The 27767-nt window shown below is 38.0% G+C and overlaps 3 protein-coding genes across 8 annotated transcripts; 2 read left to right on the top strand and 1 right to left on the bottom strand.

Moving 5' to 3' along the window:
- Positions 1 to 352: 352 nt before the first annotated feature.
- Positions 353 to 7790, bottom strand: LOC116009850 (phosphoinositide phosphatase SAC3-like). Its single transcript, XM_031249007.1, has 16 exons — positions 6976 to 7790; positions 6013 to 6217; positions 5763 to 5928; positions 5266 to 5488; positions 4786 to 4862; positions 4319 to 4506; positions 4143 to 4240; positions 3743 to 3876; positions 3526 to 3654; positions 3024 to 3411; positions 2664 to 2785; positions 2328 to 2441; positions 1968 to 2147; positions 1695 to 1853; positions 1465 to 1570; positions 353 to 1011 (listed from the first exon to the last, which is right to left on the bottom strand). The coding sequence occupies exons 1-16, from the start codon at positions 7132 to 7134 to the stop codon at positions 892 to 894; spliced, it is 2568 nt and encodes an 855-aa protein (XP_031104867.1). The 5' UTR covers positions 7135 to 7790; the 3' UTR covers positions 353 to 891.
- A 12372-nt stretch (positions 7791 to 20162) lies between these two features.
- On the top strand, positions 20163 to 24098 carry LOC116011204 (suppressor of mec-8 and unc-52 protein homolog 2). Its single transcript, XM_031250735.1, has 11 exons — positions 20163 to 20363; positions 20556 to 20687; positions 20919 to 20965; positions 21251 to 21365; positions 21532 to 21580; positions 21694 to 21783; positions 21855 to 21923; positions 22014 to 22137; positions 22644 to 22993; positions 23116 to 23499; positions 23636 to 24098. Exons 1-11 carry the CDS (start codon positions 20314 to 20316, stop codon positions 23897 to 23899), a joined length of 1674 nt encoding a protein of 557 aa, XP_031106595.1. The 5' UTR covers positions 20163 to 20313; the 3' UTR covers positions 23900 to 24098.
- A 372-nt stretch (positions 24099 to 24470) lies between these two features.
- On the top strand, positions 24471 to 27713 carry LOC116010546. Of its 6 annotated transcripts, none has more exons than XM_031250009.1 (6): positions 24471 to 24631; positions 25259 to 25322; positions 25397 to 26287; positions 26568 to 26768; positions 26872 to 27067; positions 27287 to 27713. In XM_031250009.1, exons 3-6 carry the CDS (start codon positions 25439 to 25441, stop codon positions 27496 to 27498), a joined length of 1458 nt encoding a protein of 485 aa, XP_031105869.1. In that variant the 5' UTR covers positions 24471 to 24631; positions 25259 to 25322; positions 25397 to 25438; the 3' UTR covers positions 27499 to 27713. The 6 variants fall into 6 exon arrangements, with proteins under 6 accessions (XP_031105869.1, XP_031105870.1, XP_031105864.1 ...); XM_031250010.1 differs by having other exon boundaries at positions 25402 to 26287; XM_031250004.1 differs by having other exon boundaries at positions 25259 to 25315.
- The last annotated feature ends 54 nt before the right edge of the window (positions 27714 to 27767 follow it).

Raw genomic sequence — 27767 nt, forward strand, 5'->3', positions numbered from 1 at the left:
AGAAGAATATTAGCTCTTGGCTCACACAATGTTATTTTCTTCTCCTGTTTCTCTATAATATTATTTTTTCTAATTTTTCATTTCTTTAGCTCAAATTAAGTTCATAGTTGACCGACTCAAACTAAAAAGACTGAAATTCAAATTTATTTGTGATTACAAATTTGTATCCTTAGTTATCTTAGTTGAAATTTCTCTATATCTACAATTTTTGTATTATATGAAGTGTGTATTAATGTCAATGGCGTATAAAGAAATGACATTTGAAGGGTATTTAGTTCAAATGATATTTGAAGATAACATAACCTAAGAATGTGAAGAAATGTGATTCTCAAAAAAGCTACCAAAAATAAACTAAATCAAAATTTATAAGGTTCACATTCCCTACAATAATCTCACATTCTCTTAAACCAATCAAGAGAATATGATATTACTATATTCACATTCCTAAGAGATAACCCGACCCAATCGCCGCAAGTATACATATATAACACAAATATTTGCAGTATCATCTTTCAAATTAGTCACATGTAAAAGAATCAATTGGTCTGAGGCTGTGAAGTGGAGCTGTCAAAATCATGTATATTTACAACATGGGGAATGACAGAGTCCACAAAAAAAAGATGACAGGAAAAGAAAGGGGAAAAGGCTCCTGAAAGAATTTTATAGAACTGTGAACTATGTACTATAAGTATAAAGCTCGCTCGACCGGGATTTTCCCGGTCGAATTAATGCTGCTGATGGACTAGACGACGGCTTTCGCTTACAGCGACTGCTTCTCTTTGCCCCGGGGCTTTGGTGCCGTCTTTGTATTGTCTCCAGTGAGCATCAGTAAGAATGGGATTGTAGTCCAATTCCGTGTAATGAACGCTGCTAGAACCATTAAAATCTGCATCAATGACAAAGCGCCTCTCCATAGTTAACCCAGCGTACAAAACTATCTGAAAATTCCTCAAGAACTTCGCAACTATGGGGATCATTATAGGGCTCCTCCGCTCTCACCTGTCCCCGTCCCTGCAAATATACAGTGGCCATATACATTTGCTTAGTACACAACTGTGGCAACCTGCAGATTTTGACATTTGTTGCTATTTCTTGCAAACTACATCGGAATAATGAAAGGCGGGTGGTAAAAAATTTTCAAACTTAGATGAAGAAACTTGAGAGAAGAGGTGACATCCTTTAGTGATGGATCAGATCAACAATTATATTCTTAGAGAGAATAGTTGAGAACAAGCTTAGAAATGCAATTAATTTTTCCTTTGAAACTCTGTATTCTGTAACAATTTGATGCACCAAACCTTTTTGTTTCACATGAAAAGGTGGAAATAAGATAACGGTTTAAATCCCAAAGGGTGAGCAGTGAACATAGACATACTTCCATATTAAACATGCTGTTTTAGTATGTAACTAAACGACGTTGATGATAGTATGCTTGTAAGTGTGCAATATAGCATAAAAACTAACCTTGACACTAGATTCTCCTTCGCTAGTGGAAGGGGTAGTTTCTCCGATTTCATTGACAATATTATCTGACGACAGACCAGCAGTGGGAGAGTTTGTGGAGATTGACCTGCAACCACGAAACAAAAGAACTTGTTTCTTAAAGAAATTTTATAACCAATAGTCATAAGTAATCAAGTCCAGTAAAGGAAGAAACAAAAGCGCCCTCTGTCCTGATGCAGCTGACTAATTACCTTTCCAGTAACTCTTCCTCGTATGAATTTCCAGAAGAAGAAAGCCAGTCTAGGTCAACAAAGTTTGAACAGTCATAGCCGTCTCCATTTTCTTGATCAAGGCACCTATCACTTTGCATTTCTGCAAATAACTCCCTTGCAGGCATACATGGTGCGTATCTAAGCAAGGAAAAAATCCAAAAATTAAGTTTCGGAAAACTCTCCTGCAGGCATAACTTACCTAAAGATATTGTAGATAGGTTGTGTTACAGTTAGTCATACAAAATGAATTACCTAGAACATGACAAATCACTATCACATGTTGATATCTCCGGGGTAGATTCAGAATGCACTTTATTTCCTTTTGACTGATTAGTAAAGACAGAAACATCCTTCTCGAAGTTCTGGGTTGGCATGGGTGAGCAGCTTTGTCGAAGAATGTTCCCATCAGACAATGACCTTTTGAATAGAGACCTATTGTAAAAGCGCATGAATATTACCCATCAGTGCCAAAATGCATGCAAGAAAAACCACGGAAAGGAAGGATAAAAGTGTAATGGGCTATGAACAATATTAATATGGTGCCATTCTCCCACAGTTGGGTAAGAACTAAAGAGTAAATCTCTAATAGTACAAGTTTGGCTGCCAACATACCTTCCATTTTCATCAATATTTGACTCCCCATTCCTACCCACATTGTAATGCTGGTCATAGTCCAGTTCCCAAATATCAGGATTTCCTTCTTGTGGTTGAAAGTAACCCAAGAATCTGATTAGACATTTAAACAAGAATTTCAAAGATTAGTTGAAACATAACTAAACGGAAAATGTATTCAACTTTACAAACATATTACACAAAACCTAGAATTTAAGGCATTTCAGAAAGGCAGAGAAAAATCTGAAGAATGTTCAAATAACATCTTCAAAGGTTTCTCAGACAAGTAAAAATTTTGTAACAGTTAATAAATAGATTACACGACAGCAAACTTACACATTAATAGCATTTTGTTTCATTACATCCATGTAAGCGTTACTGTAGTATCTCTGAAGAGTTCTAAAGAACTCCTGTGATTGGATTGCAGCATTCCATTGACCTCTTCTTTCAGAGAAAATCTGGACCACAAGAAACAAGCAAGTTGTCAGTACCAGGAGGTAAGTATTGGAAATTAACAAGGAAATAAACCAATTCACTTAGAATTGACAGAAAATACTGACTGGATTTTGGTTAATAACAATAATTGTAAAGGTAAAAACTGTCCACCAAAATATACTTTTAACAGAAAATACTAGGTGTATAGTATTTAATAGAGTGATAACTGATTACTACTGGCTAACAAATGACGTCACTTACCTTATTATGAGCAGCAGAGCCACCATATTGATGGGCAAGGGTATCACCCATTCTCTCATAGAAGCCCATTAAGTCCTCAGCCAACGGATCATCAAGGTCAATTTTTGTGGAATTTGTAACTCCTAAAGCATGCAGCTGATGGCCCAAAGCAGCCAAACCATAGGCATACTGTGCCACATTAGTTCGATCCAAACAGTCTATGCAATTTGTCCTCAGCACCCCTTTCTGGAACATTGGAGGCTTAATGGAAGGATTGCCATTAGCCACATAGTCACAACCATTTGATTTTCCCTTAGAGGTGTCTGAGTCACCATATTCATCATCACTAAATTTCTCATTATCCGTGTTGGAATGTCTTAATGGGGCGATTGTGTTGGCACAAGTATTCCTGTCCATATAATCCTCACAAATAAGTACAAAATTTTCAATGTAAACAAGCAAAAGAGGGATGTCTAGATGCATTTTATGTGAAAACAATATCTTCAGAGATGAGAAAGCTTACTCAAGGCAAGGTCCCTTCAAATATCCTTCAAATCTTGAGGGTGGTATTGTTTGACAGTAGAAGAAACCTGTCAAAGTCAATGCATATGTAGCCACTTTCCCCAGAAAAAACAAGACATTTGTAGCTTTTCTGAGAAAAAGAGAAGAAAAATGACATTAGAAAATCAGAAATTTCAACAATAAAACCATAAAAAGTAACAAGATGAAAAACCAAATACCTTCGTGAGTGCTTGTTCAAATCCCAATGAAGGAACCTAAGCCGGTTCTCCTCAGATAGATCCTTATTGATGAATTCAATTGCATTGGCAAATTCAGCACGAAGAATGGACTCCCGAGGTTTTTTTTCATGAGTCTATCGAAAACAGAGTTGAAATTAGATATTTGCTACCCTTTTGTCTTTTTGAGCATGTGCAAGTTTAAGAAAATTAGTGTGAGTTTGGTGGATGTAAGAAAAGGGTATTCTTCCAACCCAAACAGCAAAAAGTTTCTGTGGCTGATAAAGCATTGGAATAATTTGCATAACCATGGCTCCATTAAAATGAAGCTTTTTCAGTAAACAATGAAAATTCCTTCCAAAAAAAAAAAAAATTCAAGTTATGTGATAAGAATTTGTCTCACCTTTATAAGATTCAAAATAATTATAGGGTTCCCATATCTCTTGATAAGGTTCTCAAAATGCAGTCTAGTTGCTTCATAAGTTTGATCCTTCTTTGACACTGAACAAGATAAATGTTAGTGAAAAATGACTATATTTCAAAAGCTCACACATGTTTCATGAAGTTGCTTGAACATACATATAATATCAGGCTTAATATTGAGGCGTGATGTTTCCTGTGACCAAAAGAGCGGAATTGACCCACGGTTTTGGACAACAGAACTAATCTGCATGGGCAAACCTTCTGGAACATCCTCAAATACAATTTGTTCAGTCTCAACATCGTTTGCAACTCTGCCCTTTTCATTCACCCCTCGTTTCAGATATCTAAATAAGAACAAGGCAATAAACCAGAAAAAGCAGAATAAGTATAGATGAATTTGTGAACAGATTGCTTTTTTCTGGTACCAATCATCATTACAACTTAAGTGATGGTTGCCATATTAAATAACAAAAGAGCAATGAACAAAGATTAGTGAACCACAAACTGTCCAGTTAATGAGTATAGACCAAGATAGGTAAAAGAATACAAAATAGAATAATCTATAGCAACAATTTGTAAGCCTAGTAACCAATTACTCATCTCGAGCACATTTGAATACCGACCTGGTGCCAGCATAATGCCTAGAACGTCTTGCAATGAGTGCCAACTTGAAGTCCTGCCCAGATATCGAAAGGGTAGCCTGTACCAAGGATAAATTGATCAACATCCATGGAATTTACAAAATTGTAAAACAAAGTGTTGGGTAAATGATAAAATTGACAAGTCATGTTAACAAGTCCATTCAACTAGATGCAATAAACAGTGAGAACCACCTGTTCACATAATTATACCTTAAATTCTAACTCATATCTCAAAGATAAAAACATTCTCTTTTACTAATTAAGCAGGGTCAATACACAAATAGGAAGTAGTATCAATGCAGGAATAATAACAAAAAAAAAAAAAAAAAAAAAAAAAAGCTTTAGCAGAAAATTCAAGCCGCCCTAAAGACCAAGAATAATCTCCAGATAACAGTTGGTTTAGCATAGTAATTAGTTGACTGATCATATCCAAAAAGCTACAGATGCAGCAAACATAACCACCTGTTTGAAAAATCCATAAGCCAATGCCACTGTCCAGAGGGTATTGTGAAGGATATTCCGAATTCCACGAGTCAAAAATTCATTCCAGACAAACATGGTTTCATAGACCACTTGTCCTGTCTCATTATCAGACATGTTCTTTTGTAAACTCCTTATTACATGGTATGAATAGCTGAAGAAGAAGTCCTTTGTAAGATCCACCATACATAGGAGCTTCTTGTACCTGCACAATGAACAAATCAGAAAAATAAAACAATCAATAACAGAATCCAAGCCAACTTAGAAAGAAGAGTATAAGATATAGATTGTTGCAAAGACAATAAAGGCCTCCTGAGCCATACAAAGTATGGATGTTGGTGTTGCCACCCTCAACAGAATGTTGTTAGTAGGTTTCTCCCCGAACTAGGAGGGCTAAACAGACTCTAAAGCTTACAGTGGGGAGAAAAAAAACAGAATACTTGTAATAAATAGTGCATGTAGCATAGAGAGAATATAACCTGTTTTCACTCTTATTATTAAACAGCTTGGACCGGACAGAAGAATTTGGCAGTGGGATTATCTCACTCTTAGAGACCGCATATATGGAATGACCACATACGGCACCAATCTGTCTCCTCTTTGTAATAAGCAGCATATAATAAGGCCCTAGAAATTTGATGAACCCTGAAAACAAGAGACAAAACTGTGGATTGAGATGGTGACAGAATGCTTCTGCTTTGGAGAACTATATTCAAAGAATCCACATACCAACAATCCCGTAACAGGTAGTGACAAATTTCAACCCTCCTGTAGACATGTTTCCTTCATGTATTCTTCTCAACAAATCAGAGCATTCCCTTTCTGTATAGGTGGCAGAATCTTCACGAATATTAAGCTCAGAAGGATCCGTCCTGTCAATTTTCAATACTCTCCAGTATGTTCTACTCTTGTCCCTACCTATCATGTAGAATTTCTGCAGCAAGAATTGTATGATGAATAAAGTAATTCAAGTTACTGAATGAAGTCCTCCAAATTCCAAAATACATTATTCAAAGAGAAGATAGATATGTTTATGCATAATATATACAATTACAATCCAGTAAATTTGTTTTACAAACCAGGCTCTATATAAGTTGCAAGAGCCACATTCTGTGAATTTCAAGCTGAATTCCAAAGGAAAAAATTACTACTCAAAAATGATGTTGACCAACTTGTTCAACACACCTTACACACGTAGTAGTTTGTGAGCCTGTTACTAGCATTTTACATCAACTACAAAATCAGCAAAATCAAAACCAATAGTAGCTGTTCTATGGGCTAAAGGTCATCTATTGACTTTAAATCAATCCTACCAAATGTGAAAACTTTCTACAAATAATATCGAGTGGATCATTGCAGCAAACCAATCTTTAATACCCATCCCTCAAAAAACCACCCCTATAAAAATAAAAAAGGAGCAAAGTGATCACAGAAAAGGAGTGAATTTTGAGTTCCATTACAAAATGCATTTAACAGTTTGTCTACAATTGATCCAAAAAAGAATGAATTTTGACTCAATAAATAATGCAAAGATGCTATTTTGAATGCAATAAATCAAGTGATTGATCTTAGGCCATTTTCGAAATACTAAAACTCTTCATCTAGCTCCAGCAAAGAACAGACTCTCTTTTTGCCAACTAAAATTCCTAAAAAGCATTTAAAAGGAGTTAGCGCATAAAACTAAATTATTACCGAGCGAGTTTCATAGAGCCTAAATTTCTGCATAAAGCCCTCCGGAAGCGGAGAAGGCGGAGCCGGAGGAGACGACGGCTCCCGCTGCTGCTGTTGTTGCCCATCAAGAGGAAGAGATTGGGGCGGAGTTGATTGCAGCTCGTTCTCTGACGCAGCCATTGGTGGTTCAATTCACCAGATCGCACCCGCAAAAACAAAATAAAAATAAAAAATAAACAACTCCCCGAGCCAACAACCGGGCTCGGGAATCAATTATTCCAGCATTCACAGCTCCGAGTTCGGACTATTCTATTCCCAATTTAACGACCAGTACACACGCAGAACCCCACACGCATCATCCACCTAGGTTGCTTCAGATACAGCATTTTCTGCTCCGTCTACACACAACAAGCCTTTGACTTCTTCCAATTCCTTATTCACTTCCCCAAATTCCTTCCCCTCATTCCCAATCTCACCACCCGTCAAACCCTAGTCCTTCCTCTAGAGCTATATATTAACAGGCAACCAAAACAGAATCCAAAGCTCGAATCTTTTGAGAAATACTTTCCGATCTCGATGATCAAATACGCAACGCCAAATCTAAAAATTTAACAGTCTCGTACGCATACATCATATATTCCTGCGTGGGAATACCGGTAAAGGGAAAAACAACTGGACAGAGAAGTAAAAGTAAATAGGAGATCGAAATCCAGCAAAATTGAGGGACGTTCTAGAAAAGCTGAAAATCAGACAGAGAAGAAGAGAGAGAAAGAGAGCTGGAGCTATAATTTTCTTCTTGTCTGATGATAATGGTAAATTGACAATGATGATGATGATGATGTATATACTACTCCACTCTATTATAGTACTCCCGTATATATCTGTATATGCGTTTGTAAACCATTTTTTTGTAATTATTTTTTCCTTTTTTATACTCTATATTTTATTTTCTTTTTGAATGAGATCTGCCATGGCAAAAAATGACACCACAATTATATGAGTCGGCCCGGAATAATACCATTTCACACCACATATAGTATTCCTATATAGGGCATAAATTGCATTTTTTTTATTGCCCATAAATGTATTTCTGATAAATTCTTATTGTTAACTCTGCAATCGAGTATGAATTCTGTTTACTCGCTTTTAATTGAGTATTCGTTTCCCTCACTTATCTGTTAGGATTTTTCGAATTGTTTGTTGACAGGGACAAAGTCAAAGAAAAACCTCTAAAATTATTTCAATATTGAACCTTGGACATATCAGAGTTCCAAATCAAATTAGAAAGAAGATCTGTTGTCTCGGATACAAGTCTTTGATAATAATCTACAACGCACTATAACGCCCTTGTTGACGATCATTTACTCCGATAGCATATAGGATTCCTTGAACAATATGATATTTCACGCTGGGTAAATCCTTAACCATTCCCCCTCTTACTAGGACTACATAATGTTCTTGTAAATTATGGCCAACGCACTCATCTTCAGTCTGGCCCTAGGTTTAAGATGTTATTGGAGGGAGTTGAACCTCACATTGCCATTATGTGTGACTTTATGTCAAGTGAGCGACCACTTAAACTAGCATGTGAGGCCAAAATGCATATTTAATGTTATAGAAAGTGTCGCTTTTTGAAAAAAGAAATTGTCGATTTTCAACTTATTTTAATACCATTTTGATTTGAGTCATGTAAATAGAATATTCAATGTAAACCTCGTAAAATTGAGGTAAGATCGTTCTCGACACTCTTCGCTCACATATGTTAATTGTTGATTTAGAATATTATGTGTCGTGACATCTCGTAGGATATCTATGGACTATTATATTAATCTTTGTATTTGGGGTGTACGAGTATATAAAGCACGATTCTTGTACTAAAATGTCACGAATTTAATTATTGATTTATTATCAATATTTTCTTAATCAAATTTGTCGCACACTCTCAAATAATTACAGTATATTTCTCTTATCAAAAAGAATAAATAAACAAATAGCAAAGTTACCTAAAAAGTGTACTCCATATTAAAATGGATCAATGAAAATACGGATGCATACGTGTTACACGATACACCCACATAGACTAACCCTTGTAATAAACAAAAATACATGAAATGTACATTCCTTTATCAATTCAACACATCAAATTAGACAGCTAATAACTATATAGTACAAGCAACTGCGATTATTGTTGTTATTAAAATATTTTTGTTTGTTTAATTATCAAATCAAAAGAGTATATCAACAAAGTTGTGGCGCTGTCTGCTTGTTTTGGGCAGCAAGCCTAGAATCAGTCAAGAAGATCATTGGTTGGTAGTAATATCTTAGGATCCTAATATCTAATTTGAATAATTAACATCAAACATGTTTCTTGTTCCACTTGATAACTTAATTTACTGTTATATCTATATATACAATTTTCATTTTTCCATCTCATTATTTATTTTTTTTTTATACTACTGACTCTGTTATGATGCAGTATCTGTTTATAATTTAACCTAACATAATATACTATTGCGGATACAATAATGTTTTAAAACATTGTAAAATCTAGTTAAAATTGAACATTGTAAAAAGATTTTGAGACTTTTGTTTTTAAAATGTATGTTGGGTTATTGTATTAGGAATGCGACAAGACAGAACTTGAGCCCACGACTCACCAATAATTCATTCAACTCTTCTGGTTTCATTAATTCATATCCATGTTAGATATGAAAGGAGAGGTGGTCGCCTTCAACTCCTTGTTCTTCAATTATTCCTGCATATGACAATTATTTATTACTCATTTATTTCCTTGAAAGCTCTCATTTGTATATGTACTTATACTTTTCTTCTCCCAATATATGTACTTATACTACACATACACATATAAATTTCAATGTCTCAGTATAATAAGGGTGGTTGGTCAATCTAACAAGTTGAAGAGTTATAGTTCGCTGGTTGTCACGAATTATAAGTATAAATATACACGTATTTTGGAAAAATTGTAAACAGTTGAAAGGCATCATGTAATTTATTTATTATACAAAGTATCCAAGTTACCTGAGTAATTGAGGGATCTTTAGTATCGGGATGTAATTACTTTTTTAAAAAATATAAAATTTAATTTTGTTGCGTAGTCTGGAGTATTACGGGGGTGTATTCAATCACGACTTTCATGAACTTTTAAATACTTTTAAAGTGATGGATTTTAATTGACTTTTGTAGAGTTTTTGTAAACTTTCCTAGAATCTTTTAAACTTTTATAAACTTTGTAAGAGTTTATAAATATCCATAGAACAAACATTTATAGACTTTTAAAAACTTTTTCATATTAAAAAGTTTACAAAAGTCATTAAAACTCTAAATTGAATACACCCTCACAAACATTCCATAACTTCTATTAATATATTATCTATAAATTAGTGCATTGTAAAAATATAAAAAAAAAAATAAATACTGATGTCATAAAAATAGAGTATATTATTCATAAAGAAAATATAATCAATTTTTATAAATATAGCCAATAAAAATATTTCTTGAACTAATGAAATAACTAATGCTAAACCAATAAATATCTTTTAAAGAATTCAACTTAATACAAAATATATATATATATATATATATATATATATATATATATATATAAATTAATAATTAATAAACATACAATTATATAAAATTATAAACATATTAATTAAATAAAATTTAAAATTTATAAATTAAAAAATTTGCTGCGATCGCAGCAATTTTCTTGGCTGCGATCGCATCAATTATTTTGTTGCGATGGCAACAAAAAATTTGCCTGAACATAAAAAAAAAAAAAGTATTTATGAAAGATTTGAAACGTACCATGAAATTGATGAAAATTTTGTCTAGTTTAGATAGAGGAAAAAAAGTCTATAGAAAATGTTGAAAAGTTTGGGGTTGGAGGGTTGGATTTCATCTATTTATATTAATGAAGAGAAAGTCTATAGAAATCCTATTTTGACAGAGTTTATGAAAGTCAGTAACTTTTTGAATACCAGTAAACTTTTAATAACTCTATAAAAGTCTGAATCGAATACCTGTATACTTTTAAAGAGTTTTGAAAAGTTTGAATTGAATACAGGTAGACTTTTAAAGAGTTTATAAAAGTCTAAATTGAATACCACCAAACTTTTAAAGTTGATAAAAGTATTTAAAAGTTCATGAAAGTCGTGATTGAATACACCCCCCTTAGTTTATAAGATTTTAAAAGCCCACAATCACTACGTGAAGGTGCGTTGTTGCATGTGCCTTTATGCAGTCATCTTGTCAATTGTCGATGAACAGAGCAGCAACATTGATCTGTAGGTGGTTTTTGTTTTTTTATTTTGAAATTAACTATGGGTTGATCCAACACACTGATAGCTCGCACGACAAGGAATTAAATAACAAAACAGCACAACCATTTGAGATGACTTTTCCTCGATATGTCTGGGCAGCGTATTCATCGAACTGTGGTGTCTAAATATATCCGCCCCCGTAGTTAATGCATGGTATGCATAATCATGACTTATAACATGTCAGTTAACGTATTCTGACTCACAACAAATTGAACAATCAAGATAATAATGTGATAATGTCCGCATAGACAGTTCAGTTAGTCACATGAATAAAGTTTAAAAGGAAAGCTTTTGTTAAGCTGAGTTACCATAATTTACATCCTCCTAAATGTTTATGTTTATATGTATTTGATGGTAATAATGTGTTTACCGGTATATTATTTGAGTATTTGAATGTTTGAATACAGTATTGAGCGTAGTGCTCAGTGTACAAGAGAGTTCAGTATGTATTATCTAGTAAGAAGTGTCCTCCCTCTACAAGTGTTTTGTGAGCCTTTTATCTTGTTCAGCTCAGTAATGGAGCATTAATGTTGAGGAGCTGAACGATGGTCATCACTGCTGAGGAGTGAACGTTGGACATCAATGCTGAGGAGCTGAACGTTGGTCATCAACGTTGAGGAGCTGAACGTTGGTCATCAATGCTGAGGAGTTGGACCGTTGAGCATTGATGCTGAGGAGTGATGTATCTTTGAACGACAACTATCCTGCCAGTGGTTCCGGGTTGTGCTAGTGGTTCCGAGTCGGGTACCCAGATTACTCTGTCACTAGTCCCCCCACTCCCTTGCCAACTAGAGTGGTTGAGGTGGTTTGGGAGTAATGACCAGCGTAAAATTGTTTTTGTTTGTGTATGTATGTATATATATATATATATATATATTTTTTTTTTTTTTTTTTTTTAAAATTTTTTTTGTGTATGTATATATATATATATATTTTTTTTTTATTTTTTTTTTAATTTTTTTTTGCATCCTCGGCACGAGGCACGAGGCCAGGCCTCCGTGCCGAGGTCATGATGACCTCGGTGACCGAGGTCACGTCCAGGACCTCGCCCAGCGCCAAGGTCGTTGGCCGAGGTCACGACCTCGGCGCTGGGCCGAGGTCACACGAGGCATGAGGCCAGGCCTCCGTGCCGAGGTCACGTCCAGGACCTCGGTGCCCGAGGTCATGACCTCGGCGCTGGCCAAGGTCATGAGGTCACGACCTCGGCGCTGGCCGAGGTCATGAGGTGACACCCACTTGATGAGGTGACTCTGCTTGAGGAGCAGCGCCACTTGAAAAGGGCGGATGCACTAGATGAAGTGACGCAGCGCTTGACGCTGCTTGAGTAGTAGCGCTACTTGATGAGGTAACGCTGCTTGAGGAGCAGCGCCACTTGATGAGGTGACTCTGCTTGAGGAGCAGCGCCACTTGATGAGGTGGCCGACTTCAAACCAAGTGTTGGTCGAGGTCGGGCCTCGACCAAGTGTTGGCCGAGGGCTGACCTTCGAGGTCGGGCCTCGACCAAGTGTTGGCCGAGGGCTGACCTCGGAGGTCGGGCCTCGACCAAGTGTTGGCCGAGGGCTGACCTCGACCAATTATATTATTATTATTATTTTGTTTTGTTTTTTGTTTTGTTTTGTTTTTTTTTTTAATTTTTGACGAGGACTGACCTCGGCCAAACTTAACCGAAAACTTGGCCGAGGACTGATTTTTTTTTTTTGAGCGCAAGATTGGCCGAGGACTGACCTCGGCCAAGTTGGAGAGTTTTTTGACGGGCCATCAGCGAATTACATGTTTTTTGCGTTGCGCGGACTTTTCCTCTAGCTCACTGTTTCTTGCTTCCTCGCCCAGGTCGCACCTCCTCTTCTTGGTGTTGGAAGCTGAAGGCTCAGGATCTTCTTCCTTTCGCCACACATTGTCGGGTAGGCTTTGTTGATGCTGGTACTGTCCCGGATACTCGACGAATTGGGTAAAATATCCTCTCTGCACCAGTTCCTCTATTTGTCCTTTTAAAGTATGACACTCGTCAGTATCATGTCCAACCTGCCGGTGGAACCGACAGTACTTAGTTTGGTCCTCGCCCGTAGAAACTGCCATACACTCTTAGGGAAAATGCACCATTCCCATTTCCTCAGCGTGACTTAGAATCACGCTAATCGGGTGAGTAAGCGGTGTTAAGTGCCGCGGTGAGGCGAGACGAGGTCACTCATCTCTTCCCTTCGTTGAGGGTGGTTGGTTTGGTCGTGGTGCCTGGCTGGGCGGACCAGCTTTATCAGGTCGCCCACTCTTTCGTCCTTCCTCATCATCCTTTTTTCTCCTGTCAGCCTCCTCTGCGTCTGCGTACCGGTTGGCCGTTCTCATGAGTTCCTCATAAGAGCGTGGGTGGTGGGTGTTCAGTTGTTTGTGGAAATCGCCTGACCTTAGTGCTTGGATGAAGGTGAGAATTGTTGCCTTCGAGTCGAAGTCATATACGCTGTTGACTTCTTTTTTCCATTTGCTTAAGAAGTCTCGCAGGCTTTCCCCCTTATCCTGCTTTACCCCGCCGAGATGTGAGAATGGTTTCTTATGTTGTATACTTCCTGAGAAATAGGACAAGAAACTCTTGGATAGCTCTGCAAAAGTTTGAATTGATCCGTCCAGGATTGTGTTAAACCAATCTTGAGCTGTTCCGTCCAAAGTGGACAAGAATGCTCTGCACATGATGGCATCGCTTGCCCCAATCATGACCATGGCTGCCTTGTATCTTGTCATATGGGTACGTGGATCCGAAGTGCTAGTGTAGGCCTTGATGGTGGGTAGTCGAAAGTCTTTTGGAAGAGGAACTTCCATTATGTCAGGAGAGAATGGAGCAGCCATTCTTACTTTAGGTTCTGGTGAGTGTTCTCTTGCTTCTACTTTCTTCTCCAAGTCGTCTATCTGCCTTTGGAGTCTTTCAACTAGGTCTTCTTGTGTTGTTCTATGTCTAGTGGAGTGACGCGAAGCCAGTCCACCAGATTCGCCCATCCTTTCTCTGGGCGGTCGCTTGATTATTGCTTTGCTTGCTTGTTGATGGGGACCTNCGGGCCTCGACCAAGTGTTGGCCGAGGGCTGACCTCGACCAATTATATTATTATTATTATTTTGTTTTGTTTTTTGTTTTGTTTTGTTTTTTTTTTTAATTTTTGACGAGGACTGACCTCGGCCAAACTTAACCGAAAACTTGGCCGAGGACTGATTTTTTTTTTTTGAGCGCAAGATTGGCCGAGGACTGACCTCGGCCAAGTTGGAGAGTTTTTTGACGGGCCATCAGCGAATTACATGTTTTTTGCGTTGCGCGGACTTTTCCTCTAGCTCACTGTTTCTTGCTTCCTCGCCCAGGTCGCACCTCCTCTTCTTGGTGTTGGAAGCTGAAGGCTCAGGATCTTCTTCCTTTCGCCACACATTGTCGGGTAGGCTTTGTTGATGCTGGTACTGTCCCGGATACTCGACGAATTGGGTAAAATATCCTCTCTGCACCAGTTCCTCTATTTGTCCTTTTAAAGTATGACACTCGTCAGTATCATGTCCAACCTGCCGGTGGAACCGACAGTACTTAGTTTGGTCCTCGCCCGTAGAAACTGCCATACACTCTTAGGGAAAATGCACCATTCCCATTTCCTCAGCGTGACTTAGAATCACGCTAATCGGGTGAGTAAGCGGTGTTAAGTGCCGCGGTGAGGCGAGACGAGGTCACTCATCTCTTCCCTTCGTTGAGGGTGGTTGGTTTGGTCGTGGTGCCTGGCTGGGCGGACCAGCTTTATCAGGTCGCCCACTCTTTCGTCCTTCCTCATCATCCTTTTTTCTCCTGTCAGCCTCCTCTGCGTCTGCGTACCGGTTGGCCGTTCTCATGAGTTCCTCATAAGAGCGTGGGTGGTGGGTGTTCAGTTGTTTGTGGAAATCGCCTGACCTTAGTGCTTGGATGAAGGTGAGAATTGTTGCCTTCGAGTCGAAGTCATATACGCTGTTGACTTCTTTTTTCCATTTGCTTAAGAAGTCTCGCAGGCTTTCCCCCTTATCCTGCTTTACCCCGCCGAGATGTGAGAATGGTTTCTTATGTTGTATACTTCCTGAGAAATAGGACAAGAAACTCTTGGATAGCTCTGCAAAAGTTTGAATTGATCCGTCCAGGATTGTGTTAAACCAATCTTGAGCTGTTCCGTCCAAAGTGGACAAGAATGCTCTGCACATGATGGCATCGCTTGCCCCAATCATGACCATGGNTAAGAAGTCTCGCAGGCTTTCCCCCTTATCCTGCTTTACCCCGCCGAGATGTGAGAATGGTTTCTTATGTTGTATACTTCCTGAGAAATAGGACAAGAAACTCTTGGATAGCTCTGCAAAAGTTTGAATTGATCCGTCCAGGATTGTGTTAAACCAATCTTGAGCTGTTCCGTCCAAAGTGGACAAGAATGCTCTGCACATGATGGCATCGCTTGCCCCAATCATGACCATGGCTGCCTTGTATCTTGTCATATGGGTACGTGGATCCGAAGTGCTAGTGTAGGCCTTGATGGTGGGTAGTCGAAAGTCTTTTGGAAGAGGAACTTCCATTATGTCAGGAGAGAATGGAGCAGCCATTCTTACTTTAGGTTCTGGTGAGTGTTCTCTTGCTTCTACTTTCTTCTCCAAGTCGTCTATCTGCCTTTGGAGTCTTTCAACTAGGTCTTCTTGTGTTGTTCTATGTCTAGTGGAGTGACGCGAAGCCAGTCCACCAGATTCGCCCATCCTTTCTCTGGGCGGTCGCTTGATTATTGCTTTGCTTGCTTGTTGATGGGGACCTCTATTGGAGGATCCTTGTACCCCCAGCCGATCTCGGACAGATCTAGAAGCCATCGGCCGTTCTTGAGCAGATCTGGAAATTGGCTGAGGTCCGCCTTCCTGTCGTTGAGTTCTGTCTCGCCTTGGAGATTGCACTTCCTCCTCCAGAGGGGGTGGTGGCGGTAGAGTCTGGCCTTGCATTCNTGAGTAAGCGGTGTTAAGTGCCGCGGTGAGGCGAGACGAGGTCACTCATCTCTTCCCTTCGTTGAGGGTGGTTGGTTTGGTCGTGGTGCCTGGCTGGGCGGACCAGCTTTATCAGGTCGCCCACTCTTTCGTCCTTCCTCATCATCCTTTTTTCTCCTGTCAGCCTCCTCTGCGTCTGCGTACCGGTTGGCCGTTCTCATGAGTTCCTCATAAGAGCGTGGGTGGTGGGTGTTCAGTTGTTTGTGGAAATCGCCTGACCTTAGTGCTTGGATGAAGGTGAGAATTGTTGCCTTCGAGTCGAAGTCATATACGCTGTTGACTTCTTTTTTCCATTTGCTTAAGAAGTCTCGCAGGCTTTCCCCCTTATCCTGCTTTACCCCGCCGAGATGTGAGAATGGTTTCTTATGTTGTATACTTCCTGAGAAATAGGACAAGAAACTCTTGGATAGCTCTGCAAAAGTTTGAATTGATCCGTCCAGGATTGTGTTAAACCAATCTTGAGCTGTTCCGTCCAAAGTGGACAAGAATGCTCTGCACATGATGGCATCGCTTGCCCCAATCATGACCATGGCTGCCTTGTATCTTGTCATATGGGTACGTGGATCCGAAGTGCTAGTGTAGGCCTTGATGGTGGGTAGTCGAAAGTCTTTTGGAAGAGGAACTTCCATTATGTCAGGAGAGAATGGAGCAGCCATTCTTACTTTAGGTTCTGGTGAGTGTTCTCTTGCTTCTACTTTCTTCTCCAAGTCGTCTATCTGCCTTTGGAGTCTTTCAACTAGGTCTTCTTGTGTTGTTCTATGTCTAGTGGAGTGACGCGAAGCCAGTCCACCAGATTCGCCCATCCTTTCTCTGGGCGGTCGCTTGATTATTGCTTTGCTTGCTTGTTGATGGGGACCTCTATTGGAGGATCCTTGTACCCCCAGCCGATCTCGGACAGATCTAGAAGCCATCGGCCGTTCTTGAGCAGATCTGGAAATTGGCTGAGGTCCGCCTTCCTGTCGTTGAGTTCTGTCTCGCCTTGGAGATTGCACTTCCTCCTCCAGAGGGGGTGGTGGCGGTAGAGTCTGGCCTTGCATTCCTGCGACTAGCTAGGCCATTGTCGCCGCCGCCTGTTGGATGACCTGCGCTGCTGCCTGAAGGTCCACCGCCTGGGTGGGAGCAGCAATCGCTGGGTGGGGAGCAGCAGTCGCCGGGTGGGGAGCAGCAGTCGCTGGGCATGGAGTGTGGCCATCACCATGGTTATTGTTGAGTTGGCTACGGAGGTCACCTTCTCTGCGCTGGTGATTGTCGTTGAGCTGGCTACGAAGGTCACCACCGCGGTTACTATTGAGCTGCTCACGAAGATCGCCTGAGGGGTGACCCTTGTTCAACTGACGAGGGGTATGCAAGCTGCTGGATCCGAATGCCATTGATAGTGATGAGATGGACTGAGTGGTTTGAGATTTTTGTAAATTTAGCCTGAGATCTGATCTCGGCTCTCAATGAAAGCACCAATGACGGTAATAATGTGTTTACCGGTATATTATTTGAGTATTTGAATGTTTGAATACAGTATTGAGAGTAGTGCTCAGTGTACAAGAGAGTTCAGTATGTATTGTCTAGTAAGAAGTGTCCTCCCTCTACAAGTGTTTTGTGAGCCTTTTATCTTGTTCAGCTCAGTAATGGAGCATTAATGTTGAGGAGCTGAACGATGGAGCTCAGTAATGGAGCATTAATGTTGAGGAGCTGAACGATGGTCATCACTGCTGAGGAGTGAACGTTGGACATCAATGCTGAGGAGCTGAACGTTGGTCATCAAACGTTGGACATCAATGCTGAGGAGCTGAACGTTGGTCATCAATGCTGACTGAACGTTGGTCATCAACATTGAGGAGCTGAACGTTGGTCATCAATGCTGAGGAGTTGGACCGTTGAGCATTGATGCTGAGGAGTGAGGTATCTTTGAACGACAACTATCCTGCCAGTGGTTCCGGGTTGTGCTAGTGGTTCCGGGTCGGGTACCCTGATTACTCTGTCAGTATGTTAATATTGTGTGTTCATAGTATACAAATTTTAAATGCTTAAAAGGTAAATTGTGAACATATATAAACTAGTATTTTCGCCCGTGCGTTGCACGGAATGGATTTGCTATAATATTTTAAGAATATTTGGATCGATATACAATTATATAAATTATAACATCAAATATTATATAGAGCAATTGATGAAATTTGTTGGACCGATTATGTTTTCTGATGTTTTCCTCACTCGAATTTAAGCAAATAATTGTCCAATTACCCGTGCGATGTACAAATAAATTTTTTATTATATATTTAGATAATAAAAATAAAGATAAAATTATTTAAAAACGCACGGAATGGATTTGCTATAATATTTTAAGAATATTTGGATCGATATACAATTATATAAATTATAACATCAAATATTATATAGAGCAATTGATGAATATAAATTATAACATCAAATATTATATAGAGCAATTGATGAAATTTGTTGGACCGATTATGTTTTCTGATGTTCAATTGATGAAATTTGTTGGACCGATTATGTTTTCTGATGTTGAACATGTACATTTATTTGATTATAAGATTAGTGCAAAAGTATTACTCAATTAATTGATAATATATGACTTGCTTGTCTACAATTATCTTAAAAATATCAATATGTAATATGACTTATGTAATTATATTATTACTAAAATAAATATGGGAAAAATTAGAAATAATTTAATTATAATTATAATTATAATTAGTATAAAAATAAATTCAACGACCAATGTCTAGTTTAATTATCATAATAATGATTAGACAATTATTAATAGTCAATTACACTAATATATGTGAAATTATACTTTTATAACTTAAGTATATTCATGTTCACTGTATCGCATTTAGTTTTTTCTTCCTCCTCAATAGTTTTTTATATATAGTAATCTTATTACGATAGAATTGTAGTATGATAGGAATTGTAATGTAGAATTGTACAACGAATATGAAAATAGGAAATAATCGCATCCTAAATATTGTAGGACTGTTTTGGGCGGGAAGCTTAAAGTGAAGATTTAGTTTTTATATTTAGTACTCTTATTACGATATAATTGTAGTATGATAGGAATTGTAATATAGAATTGTACAACGAATAGGAAAATAGGAAATAATCGCATCCTAAATATTGTAAGACTCTTTTGGGAGGGAAGTTTAAAGTGATGATTTTGTTTTTATGTATAATATAGATAATATAGATATAGATAGATTGCATTGCAGGTAAATATATATACTGTATTATTACGATAAATAATTTTAATCTAGAATTGTATTACGAATAGGAACGTAGGAAAGAATATATATTTTATTATGAATTATATTTTAATTTACAATTGTATTACGAATATGAATTGTATTACCATATTTTCCAATACTACGCAAAACCATAATAGTATAGGAGTATTTTAGACGGAAAGTTAAAACTGAGAATATTGTTTTTATTAATATTATAGATTGCATTGCAGGGAAATATATATACTGTATTATTACAATTAGTAATTGTAATCTAAAATTGTATTACGAATAGGAATGTAGGAAAAAATATATATTTTATTAGAAATTCTATTTTAATTTACAATTGTATTACGAATAGGAATTGTATTACCGTATTTTTCAATATTACGCAAACCATAATAGTATATGAGTGTTTTGGGCGGGAAGTTAAAACTGAGGATATTGTTTTTATTAATAGTATATATTGTAAATTTTTAAAAACTAAATTGTGAATATTCAAAAATAATTTGAGAAAAAATGGTAATTGGGCTGAGCGGGCTCATTTCTTCAGCCTTTGAAAAGAGGTCCACACCATCGAATTTGGCCCATATCCATCAACGCCCACGATCCGCGCCGTTCGTCCTTACAACTATCTTCCATCGTTCGGGAACCGGTGAGCGGACGAGCGAGCTTCGAACTCTGCTATGTAGCTTTTGTCCAGAGTGGTTAATTTAATCTGGTAATTTTTTTTTTTCGTCTGAAATCAGCCGCACTGGTGATTCGTCGAGACTGTTTCGAAGATGACAACCTCGAAGCGAAATCACAAAGAGAAGATAATTCGTCGCAACAAGTACGTTTCGTACACATTTGATTTCTGCTGTTGAAATTTGTTAAAAGTTTAGGTGTTTTGATTGGGAAATTTGTAGCCCTCTTGTAGCTCCGTGCTTGGTTTTTTGGATAATTTTGTTGCTGTTGAGAAAGTAAAAATTAGGGATTTATGGTTATGAGTTGTTTGCGTGTAATGAATGAATGGATTATTCAGAGAGGAGAAAGCAGAAGAACCAGAGCAACCCAAGTACAGAGACAGAGCCAAAGAGAGGAGGGAGGATCAAAATCCAGATTACGTGGAGTCTGGTGCCTATCATAGCGTTCGTCCTCCCGGTTCGGATATCGGGTGAGACTCCACAACCTCTTTATTCTCCCATCTAGTTTATTGTCAGTATCTTGGGAAAATAATTCACAGGAGCTAAAAATGTGAAGATTTTTTGTGCTAAAAAATGCTGGGAATCTTAAACTTTTGATTTATTAATAAAAAGTATTTAATTATACTTTTATTCTATGTATGAGTGCATGAATTTCTTCAATGTGATTGACTTTGAGCTTTAAAATTTTTCAATGTCTGCAGTGCTGATGCTCACAAGTTATCTATTGAGAAGAGCAAGTATCTCGGAGGTTGGTTTACTTGGCTATATTTGATTCTTTTTCTTGCTCTTAGCAGTAAACTGCTACTAAATATATTGGCTACATCATCCAGTTGTATGGTTTGTCTGGTGTCCCAATGAATATAAGAAGCAAGATAATTAACACACCTAGAACAAGAATGGCAGGAGGATGAGACCTCGTGATTATTGATAGGAATGGAAAAATGCAAATGGGTTATTTTGCCTGTACTGTTGGACAAAAATAAATCAAGATTAGATAAGCTGACTTTCCTTCTTTGATGGATTATGCCATCAGGTGATGTGGAACACACGCACTTGGTTAAAGGATTGGATTATGCTTTGCTTCATAAAGTGAGAAGTGAAATAGATAAGAAGCCAGATGTTGGAGATGATTCTGATGGAAAATCTAGGTAATGACTCGGTTTATCACGCAGAAGTTTGATACTCTTTCTGTTCTCTCTCTCTTTGTTCATTCTATTTAATTGCTTCAGTAACTATACAGCACTGATTAAAATGTCACATTACTATTTACCTCTGGATTATAAGTTTTGCTTACCTTTTCCCTTCTGTTTACAGAGCATCAAAGGAAGATCAAACACTTGCTTTCCGCACTGCCACTGCAAAGGTGCACTAGTTTATTAAAGATTTGAATTTGAATTCTTAAGTATCTTTATTGTTATTACTTATTAGTTTACTCGTTCCTCAAGTGATTGATTTTTATCTGATCTTGGCTTGCAGTCAGTTTACAAGTGGATAGTCAAGCCACCGACTGTTGTAAAGACCAATGAAATGTTCCTTCCTGGGAGGATGGCTTTTATTTTTAACATGGTAAATTTCCGTTCTTGCTACAGCTATGACTTTCTTCGTCATATATCAATCTGTTCTTCATGTTTTTGCAGGAAAATGGATTTTCCCATGATATTCCCACGACTGTCCACAGGAGTAAAGCTGACTGTCCTGTCCCCGAGGTGTTTCTTTTTTCCATTATCTTTTATACTTTCCACCAATTACATGACCTTCTTTTATCTTATTTGCTCTTGTTAGTTGTTCTTTTTCAGGAAATGGTTACTGTCAGTGTTGATGGCTCTGTCTTAGATAGGATAGCTAAAATTATGTCATATCTCCGTCTTGGATCATCTGGGAAAGTTCTCAAGAAGAAGAAGAAAGAAAAAGATGGAAAAGGTGATTGAATTATGCATTTCATTAATTCTTAAATTTCTTTCTAAAACTTCTATTTGAGTTTCCCAAAAGGAAAAACCATGTTCCCTTGTTCTATTTCTTTCACATGATTTGATGCTTTGCTTAAATTAGTGGACCTTAGGGGTAGGCGTCAAGTTGGGTTGGGCGGGGAATTTCTGTGTGTGTGTGTGTGTGTGTATTCACTCAGTTATGTTTGGGCATCCAAAATCTGAAATGATTTTTTTTTTCTTTGGCTGGATATCCGAATTTCTATAAAATCTGAACTGAAATTTGGGTTGTTCTCCCCATGAGTAATTAGTGCAATAAAACACATAGGAAAATGGATAAGGCCCATATAGATGGTTTCTCTCAGTTCTGTTTAACTCGAATCTTTTCTATTTTCTGTTAGGGTTCTGCCTGTGTGAAATCAATTCATGGGTTCTGGAGTAATTCATGCAATTAATATGATTGTGTTTTTTTTTGTTCTATCAATATGTTCTACCTTTTAGGTAAGGTTTCAGGCTTTCCCAATGGTTATGAAGATGAGAATATAACAAAATCTGATGCAATGAAGAATCATCATGACAAAGCAACTGTACTACCTGCTCCCGCATCTTCTAAAAAGAATCATAATGAATCAAGAGAGAAACAGGGCCCAACTGTTGCTAGAGCTGAAGAAGATGATATATTTGTTGGGGATGGAGTTGACTATTCTGTTCCCACTGTAGATCCAAACCAAAGCCCTATATCGGAGGATATGGAAGAATCCCCTCGAAATAAAGAAAGACCTTCATATTTCAGTGAATCTGCCTATGCCTCAATTCCATCATCTGAGCCACCTCATGGATGGCAACAAGTGGTGAGCTTGACCAGTGATAACTCCATATTTGCTCGTATTTCTGCCTTGAAATTTCTTCTAGTTGTACTCTTTACATACATTTCTTTTATTTTACCATTAATAGCTGTGTCTATCTGGGTCAGAATGGGTATGATGCTGTTCAAGCACAGGCCATGGCTGGTGTGTACCCACCAGAGTGGCAGGATTACCAATATGCTGAGCAAGTGGCCTACCCTGATCAATACCTCCAGCAAGACATACAGACTTATGATATGCAAACTGGTTTAAACATTCAGCAAGACCCGCGTTTTATGACACAAGAAGAAAAGGATAGAGGCTTAGGGTCAGTGTTTAAGAGAGATGATCAGAGGCTTCAACAATTGAGAGAGAGAGATGCTCGGGAGAAGGATCCCAATTTTGTATCTGAGAGCTATTCTGAGTGCTATCCTGGTTACCAAGAGTACAATCGTGAGATTGTTGACAGTGATGATGAAGCTGATTTGTCAAAGATGGATATGGGCGGACGTGTAAGTGATTTCTTATGAATAGAGTAGTTGTAAAGTTATAGATACCAGACGTTATCTTCTCATTCGAAATAGGCATTCACTGCACATATATTTTGAAAGGTACAATTGCTCTCTCTAATTGCTATATTTTCTACAGGCAAAAGGCCGACTTCATCGGTGGGACTTTGAGACCGAAGAGGAGTGGGCAACGTACAACGAACAAAAGGAAGCAATGCCGAAAGCTGCATTCCAGTTTGGTGTGAAGATGCAAGACGGGAGGAAGACAAGAAAGCAAAACAAAGACCAGAAACTCACTAATGAGCTCCATAAGATCAACAAAATCCTATCCAGAAAGAAGATGGAGGAGAAAGGGGATATCAACGAGGATGACTCGCACCCGGGAAAGAAACTTCGGATTTGATGTTCAAACAGTTTGCTTTCTTTTGTATGGTTTTGTAATGAGAAAAGGTCTCTTTAGTTTCTGATAAACTACCTTGGATTAGGTAATGCCAGTATTTCTGTAGTGATTGATGAAAGGCTTTGTGCAAAGCCTTTAGCATAACAAGGACCTCATAATGTAATGGTACTATAGAAATCTAAAGCAATTATTTCTAGCAATATATTTATTCGTAAGCAAATTTTTTCTAATCAAACCATCCAGAATAAATAAATAAGATAATGTTTAAGATAACATAATCTTACATCGTATTAAATTGAGTTAAATGAAACTAAGGATATACGAAGATAAGATGAAGAAATTCTTTGTCTCCGGCCATAACGTCTCCTTGCTTAATTGCATTATCGTGGCTTCGATGATTCATATTTAAACCAACCGGGTTTTTTTTAAAAAAAAAATAATAATAATAATAATCTTGACTTTATTTTTTTATTGGCACATTTGATTTACCAAAATGTACAGACGTTATACATAAGATTACGTGTATATTTAAAAGTATTTTTTAAAATCCGGAATTAGCCCCGAAACAGGGGTAATCTTGCAAGTTTTTGTGAAGCTGAAGGCTGAAGCGAAGAAATACAAACAGTTTTTTTTTCTCCATCAAGAAAACAAAATCCCTAAACACTCCATCATTCAATTTCATCTTCCTCGTGCTGCCCGACAGCCAAATCAAGCTCCATATTGACAGGAAAACAGGTTTTTGTCTTTATTTTGCTGTGAATTTTCTATTTATTGATTTCTGTTTTGCTTTTACATTTGCGCTCTTCTGGTATGTCTTCCTCCGCGGTTAGGTGTAACAAGGATTCGCCGAAAGGAAAACTCTGTTGGGTTAGATGATAGTTTGAATAATTTAGTCGGCCGAAGCTTTCTAACTTCATACTAAAGCTTCAATTTTTCACCTATTAGGGCTCCATATACATTTTAGTTAATTGGCACTTGTTGATTGACTTCTGAACATTCAAATATCGTATTTCATGACTTAATATTTACTCCGACTAGAAAACAGCATCATGCATGTGTACAAAGGGGAATTGAAGGTTTGAGGCTTTGGGCTTATTTGCTGCTAAAAATTTCATGTTTTCTCCCAGGGGGAAGGGTGTTTGGGCGCCTTCAGCTTATTGTGATTGAGATTATTAATGATTTTAATCCATATTGTGGTTGATGTTAGAGGAACATGTTTTAAATTTTCATCAGAATTCCTAAATTTTCTTAGGGTTTGTTTTCTTAGTGCAGCAATCTAAAATTATAAATTTAGCTTAATGTTCCATTGTCAGCTGGAAAATTGTCATTTTTTTTGACACTGATTGCTTTCCTTTCCTTAAGGGCTGGGGAGCAGTGTACAATCTTATATTGCCATTTGGCACATGGTTCTTTGGAAAAGTAAGAAGTAAGACAAAATGTCTTGAACCTTTTGTTGGCTTCTTTTTCCAAGGTATAGTGAATGGTGTATTTGTTTTGTAGGACAGATTACACTCTTGGTGATTTGGGTTTTAGCTGTCTGTAATGGATATGGTTTCAGCAGAAGGTAGAGTTTCATATTCATCGATTTCCAATGTAGAAAAGCAGAATGGAAAATTTCATGCCGTCAAAGACTATGATGATGCTTCCTGGGCATTGCCAGATAACCCAAACCTCAAGAAAAATGACTATTGTTATTCATACCCATCACTAGAGTCTGATTTAGAAGATGGAGGATATGATTCCAGTGATGATCAGTATAGCTATGAGTCACAGGGTGGTCCTCCTGAGGTTAACTTGAGAAATGTGTTGAGTGGGATGTTTGCCATCATTACAGGACGTAAGAAAGATGCAGTTGGTAATGTAGTCTCTCAAATGCCTAGTTCAAATGTTTCATTTCTTGGATCTGGAAAGAATGGAGAAACATTCTTGCACTCCTCTGTATACATACCCAGTGCTCCTCCTCTCATGGAGCCAAATGCATTTGACTATACTGCTTACAAGGAAGTGTTGGAAGCTGAACCTCCAGAGTGGCTTAAAGACAGTTCAACTACTGTTTGCATGCAGTGCACTGCCCCCTTCACTGCTATAACTCGCGGAAGACATCATTGTCGGTTTTGTGGAGGAATATTTTGTAGAGCTTGTTCAAAAGGAAGATGCTTATTACCTGTAAAGTTTAGGGATAGAAACCCACAACGGGTTTGTGACACCTGTTATGAGAGGCTTGATCCACTGCAAGGTGTACTTATCCATACCATCAGCAATGCTATGCAGGTCGCAAAGCATGATGTCATGGACTGGACTAGCTCAAGAGCCTGGCTAAATCTTCCAGTGGGTTTCTCCATGGAGTATGAGATATACAAGGCATCTAATTCATTGAGGAGTTATGCTCAGGTCTTGATTCTTAACTAGGTCTTCTTTTTTTTTTTTTTTTTTTGGGTTTATGGATAAATATTTCTTATTCATTTAATGAAAAAAGTTTGCAAGAATAATGGTAATAGCTTTATATTATTGAGGCTGTCTACTTTTCTCTTCGAATTCTCTCCTGGATGAATCTTAATGTAATATAGAATGGGGACTTTATTTATTGGTCTATATATAAGGCAATGAACTTTCTTTCCAAATACAGAGAGTACTAATTAGCTTAATACCCTGTAATTCTTGACAAGAGCAGGTTGCTCGGTTGAACCCTGAGAGGTCCATACCTGCAGCTGTTCTGAAAGGAGCCAGAGGTCTAGCAATATTGACTGTTGCCAAAGTTGGTGCTCTTCTTACTTACAAACTTGGGACTGGGCTGGTAGTTGCCCGAAAATCAGATGGATCGTGGTCTGCACCATCAGCAATAGTCTCAATTGGTCTTGGGTGGGGTGCACAGGTATATTACGTGTTCAAATGTTGTTTACTTGGATAAATCCTGCTGTCATGTGTGAGCTGTTTGTTGAGGTTTGATCTTTTTCTTCTTCCTTCTTATTCTATAGGTTGGAGGTGAGCTCATGGACTTATTAATTGTGCTACATGACGTTAAAGCTGTGAAGACATTTTGTAGTCGTATGCACTTTTCTCTTGGTGCTGGCTGCAGTGTCGCAGCAGGTCCAGTTGGGAGGGTTGTGGAGGCAGATATGCGTGCTGGAGACAAGGGTTCTGGGATGTGCTATACTTACAGTTGTAGTAAAGGTAAACACACACACATTATCTTAGCCTATCTTGCATTTCAGTATTCACAAAAATCTCCCGGTAACTTGTATAACAATGCAAAAACTTTGAGTTGGTTAGATAAAAAGGAACCTCTGGCCATTGATAGACCCAATTAATTTATTGAAGTTCTCGACTAGTTTGTACTAGTATAAAGGGTGTTAAAGTTATTGACTGTTTTTGTTTTTGTAAATGCTGTAGGTGCATTTGTTGGAGTCTCACTCGAGGGAAACTTCGTTGCAACAAGAATGGATACTAATCTTCGCTTCTATGGCGATCCATACCTTACCACCGCCGACATCCTTCTTGGGACGGTGGAACGACCTAGAGCCGCCGAACCATTGTACAACGCCCTTAAAGAACTCTATGCCAAGCTTCCACCCCAGATTAGCACGAGTCCTTTTGATTCTTGAACTTCTTTTGCACCATATGCCTGTGCTCTTTTCAAGCATTGACTCTTAGTTGATGAAAAATTGTACAGTTTGGTTCAGGACAATAAACCAGCATCTGAACCAGGATAATGGTTCCTTGCATTAAGTTACACACAAACAGTTGTACATACATACATACTAGCAACGTATATGATTGTATATATTCTGAAAATGTGAAACCAGTTACTGTTACTTTATGTTGCATCTTTTGCGTCCTTAGTGCTCATTCTCTGAATCTCTCAAATTGGTCC

This window comes from Ipomoea triloba, chromosome 2 (genome assembly GCF_003576645.1).
Source record: "Ipomoea triloba cultivar NCNSP0323 chromosome 2, ASM357664v1".
Lineage (NCBI taxonomy): Eukaryota > Viridiplantae > Streptophyta > Magnoliopsida > Solanales > Convolvulaceae > Ipomoea > Ipomoea triloba.

Bases quoted from the DNA above. Each gene is read 5' to 3' on its own strand.
- LOC116009850 (XM_031249007.1), bottom strand. From the start codon at position 7,134: ATGGCTGCGTCAGAGAACGAGCTGCAATCAACTCCGCCCCAATCTCTT. The intron at 4,863-5,265 runs GTGGTTATGTTT...TCCTTGGTACAG, and splicing joins CTTATGGATTTTTCAAACAG to GCTACCCTTTCGATATCTGG. The intron at 3,412-3,525 runs GTAAGCTTTCTC...TTATATGGACAG, and splicing joins TTGAAGGGACCTTGCCTTGA to GAATACTTGTGCCAACACAA.
- LOC116011204 (XM_031250735.1), top strand. From the start codon at position 20,314: ATGACAACCTCGAAGCGAAATCACAAAGAGAAGATAATTCGTCGCAAC. The intron at 20,688-20,918 runs GTGAGACTCCAC...CAATGTCTGCAG, and splicing joins CCTCCCGGTTCGGATATCGG to TGCTGATGCTCACAAGTTAT. The intron at 21,581-21,693 runs GTGCACTAGTTT...CTTGGCTTGCAG, and splicing joins TCCGCACTGCCACTGCAAAG to TCAGTTTACAAGTGGATAGT.
- LOC116010546 (XM_031250009.1), top strand. From the start codon at position 25,439: ATGGATATGGTTTCAGCAGAAGGTAGAGTTTCATATTCATCGATTTCC. The intron at 26,769-26,871 runs GTATATTACGTG...CTTATTCTATAG, and splicing joins GTCTTGGGTGGGGTGCACAG to GTTGGAGGTGAGCTCATGGA. The intron at 27,068-27,286 runs GTAAACACACAC...TAAATGCTGTAG, and splicing joins TACTTACAGTTGTAGTAAAG to GTGCATTTGTTGGAGTCTCA.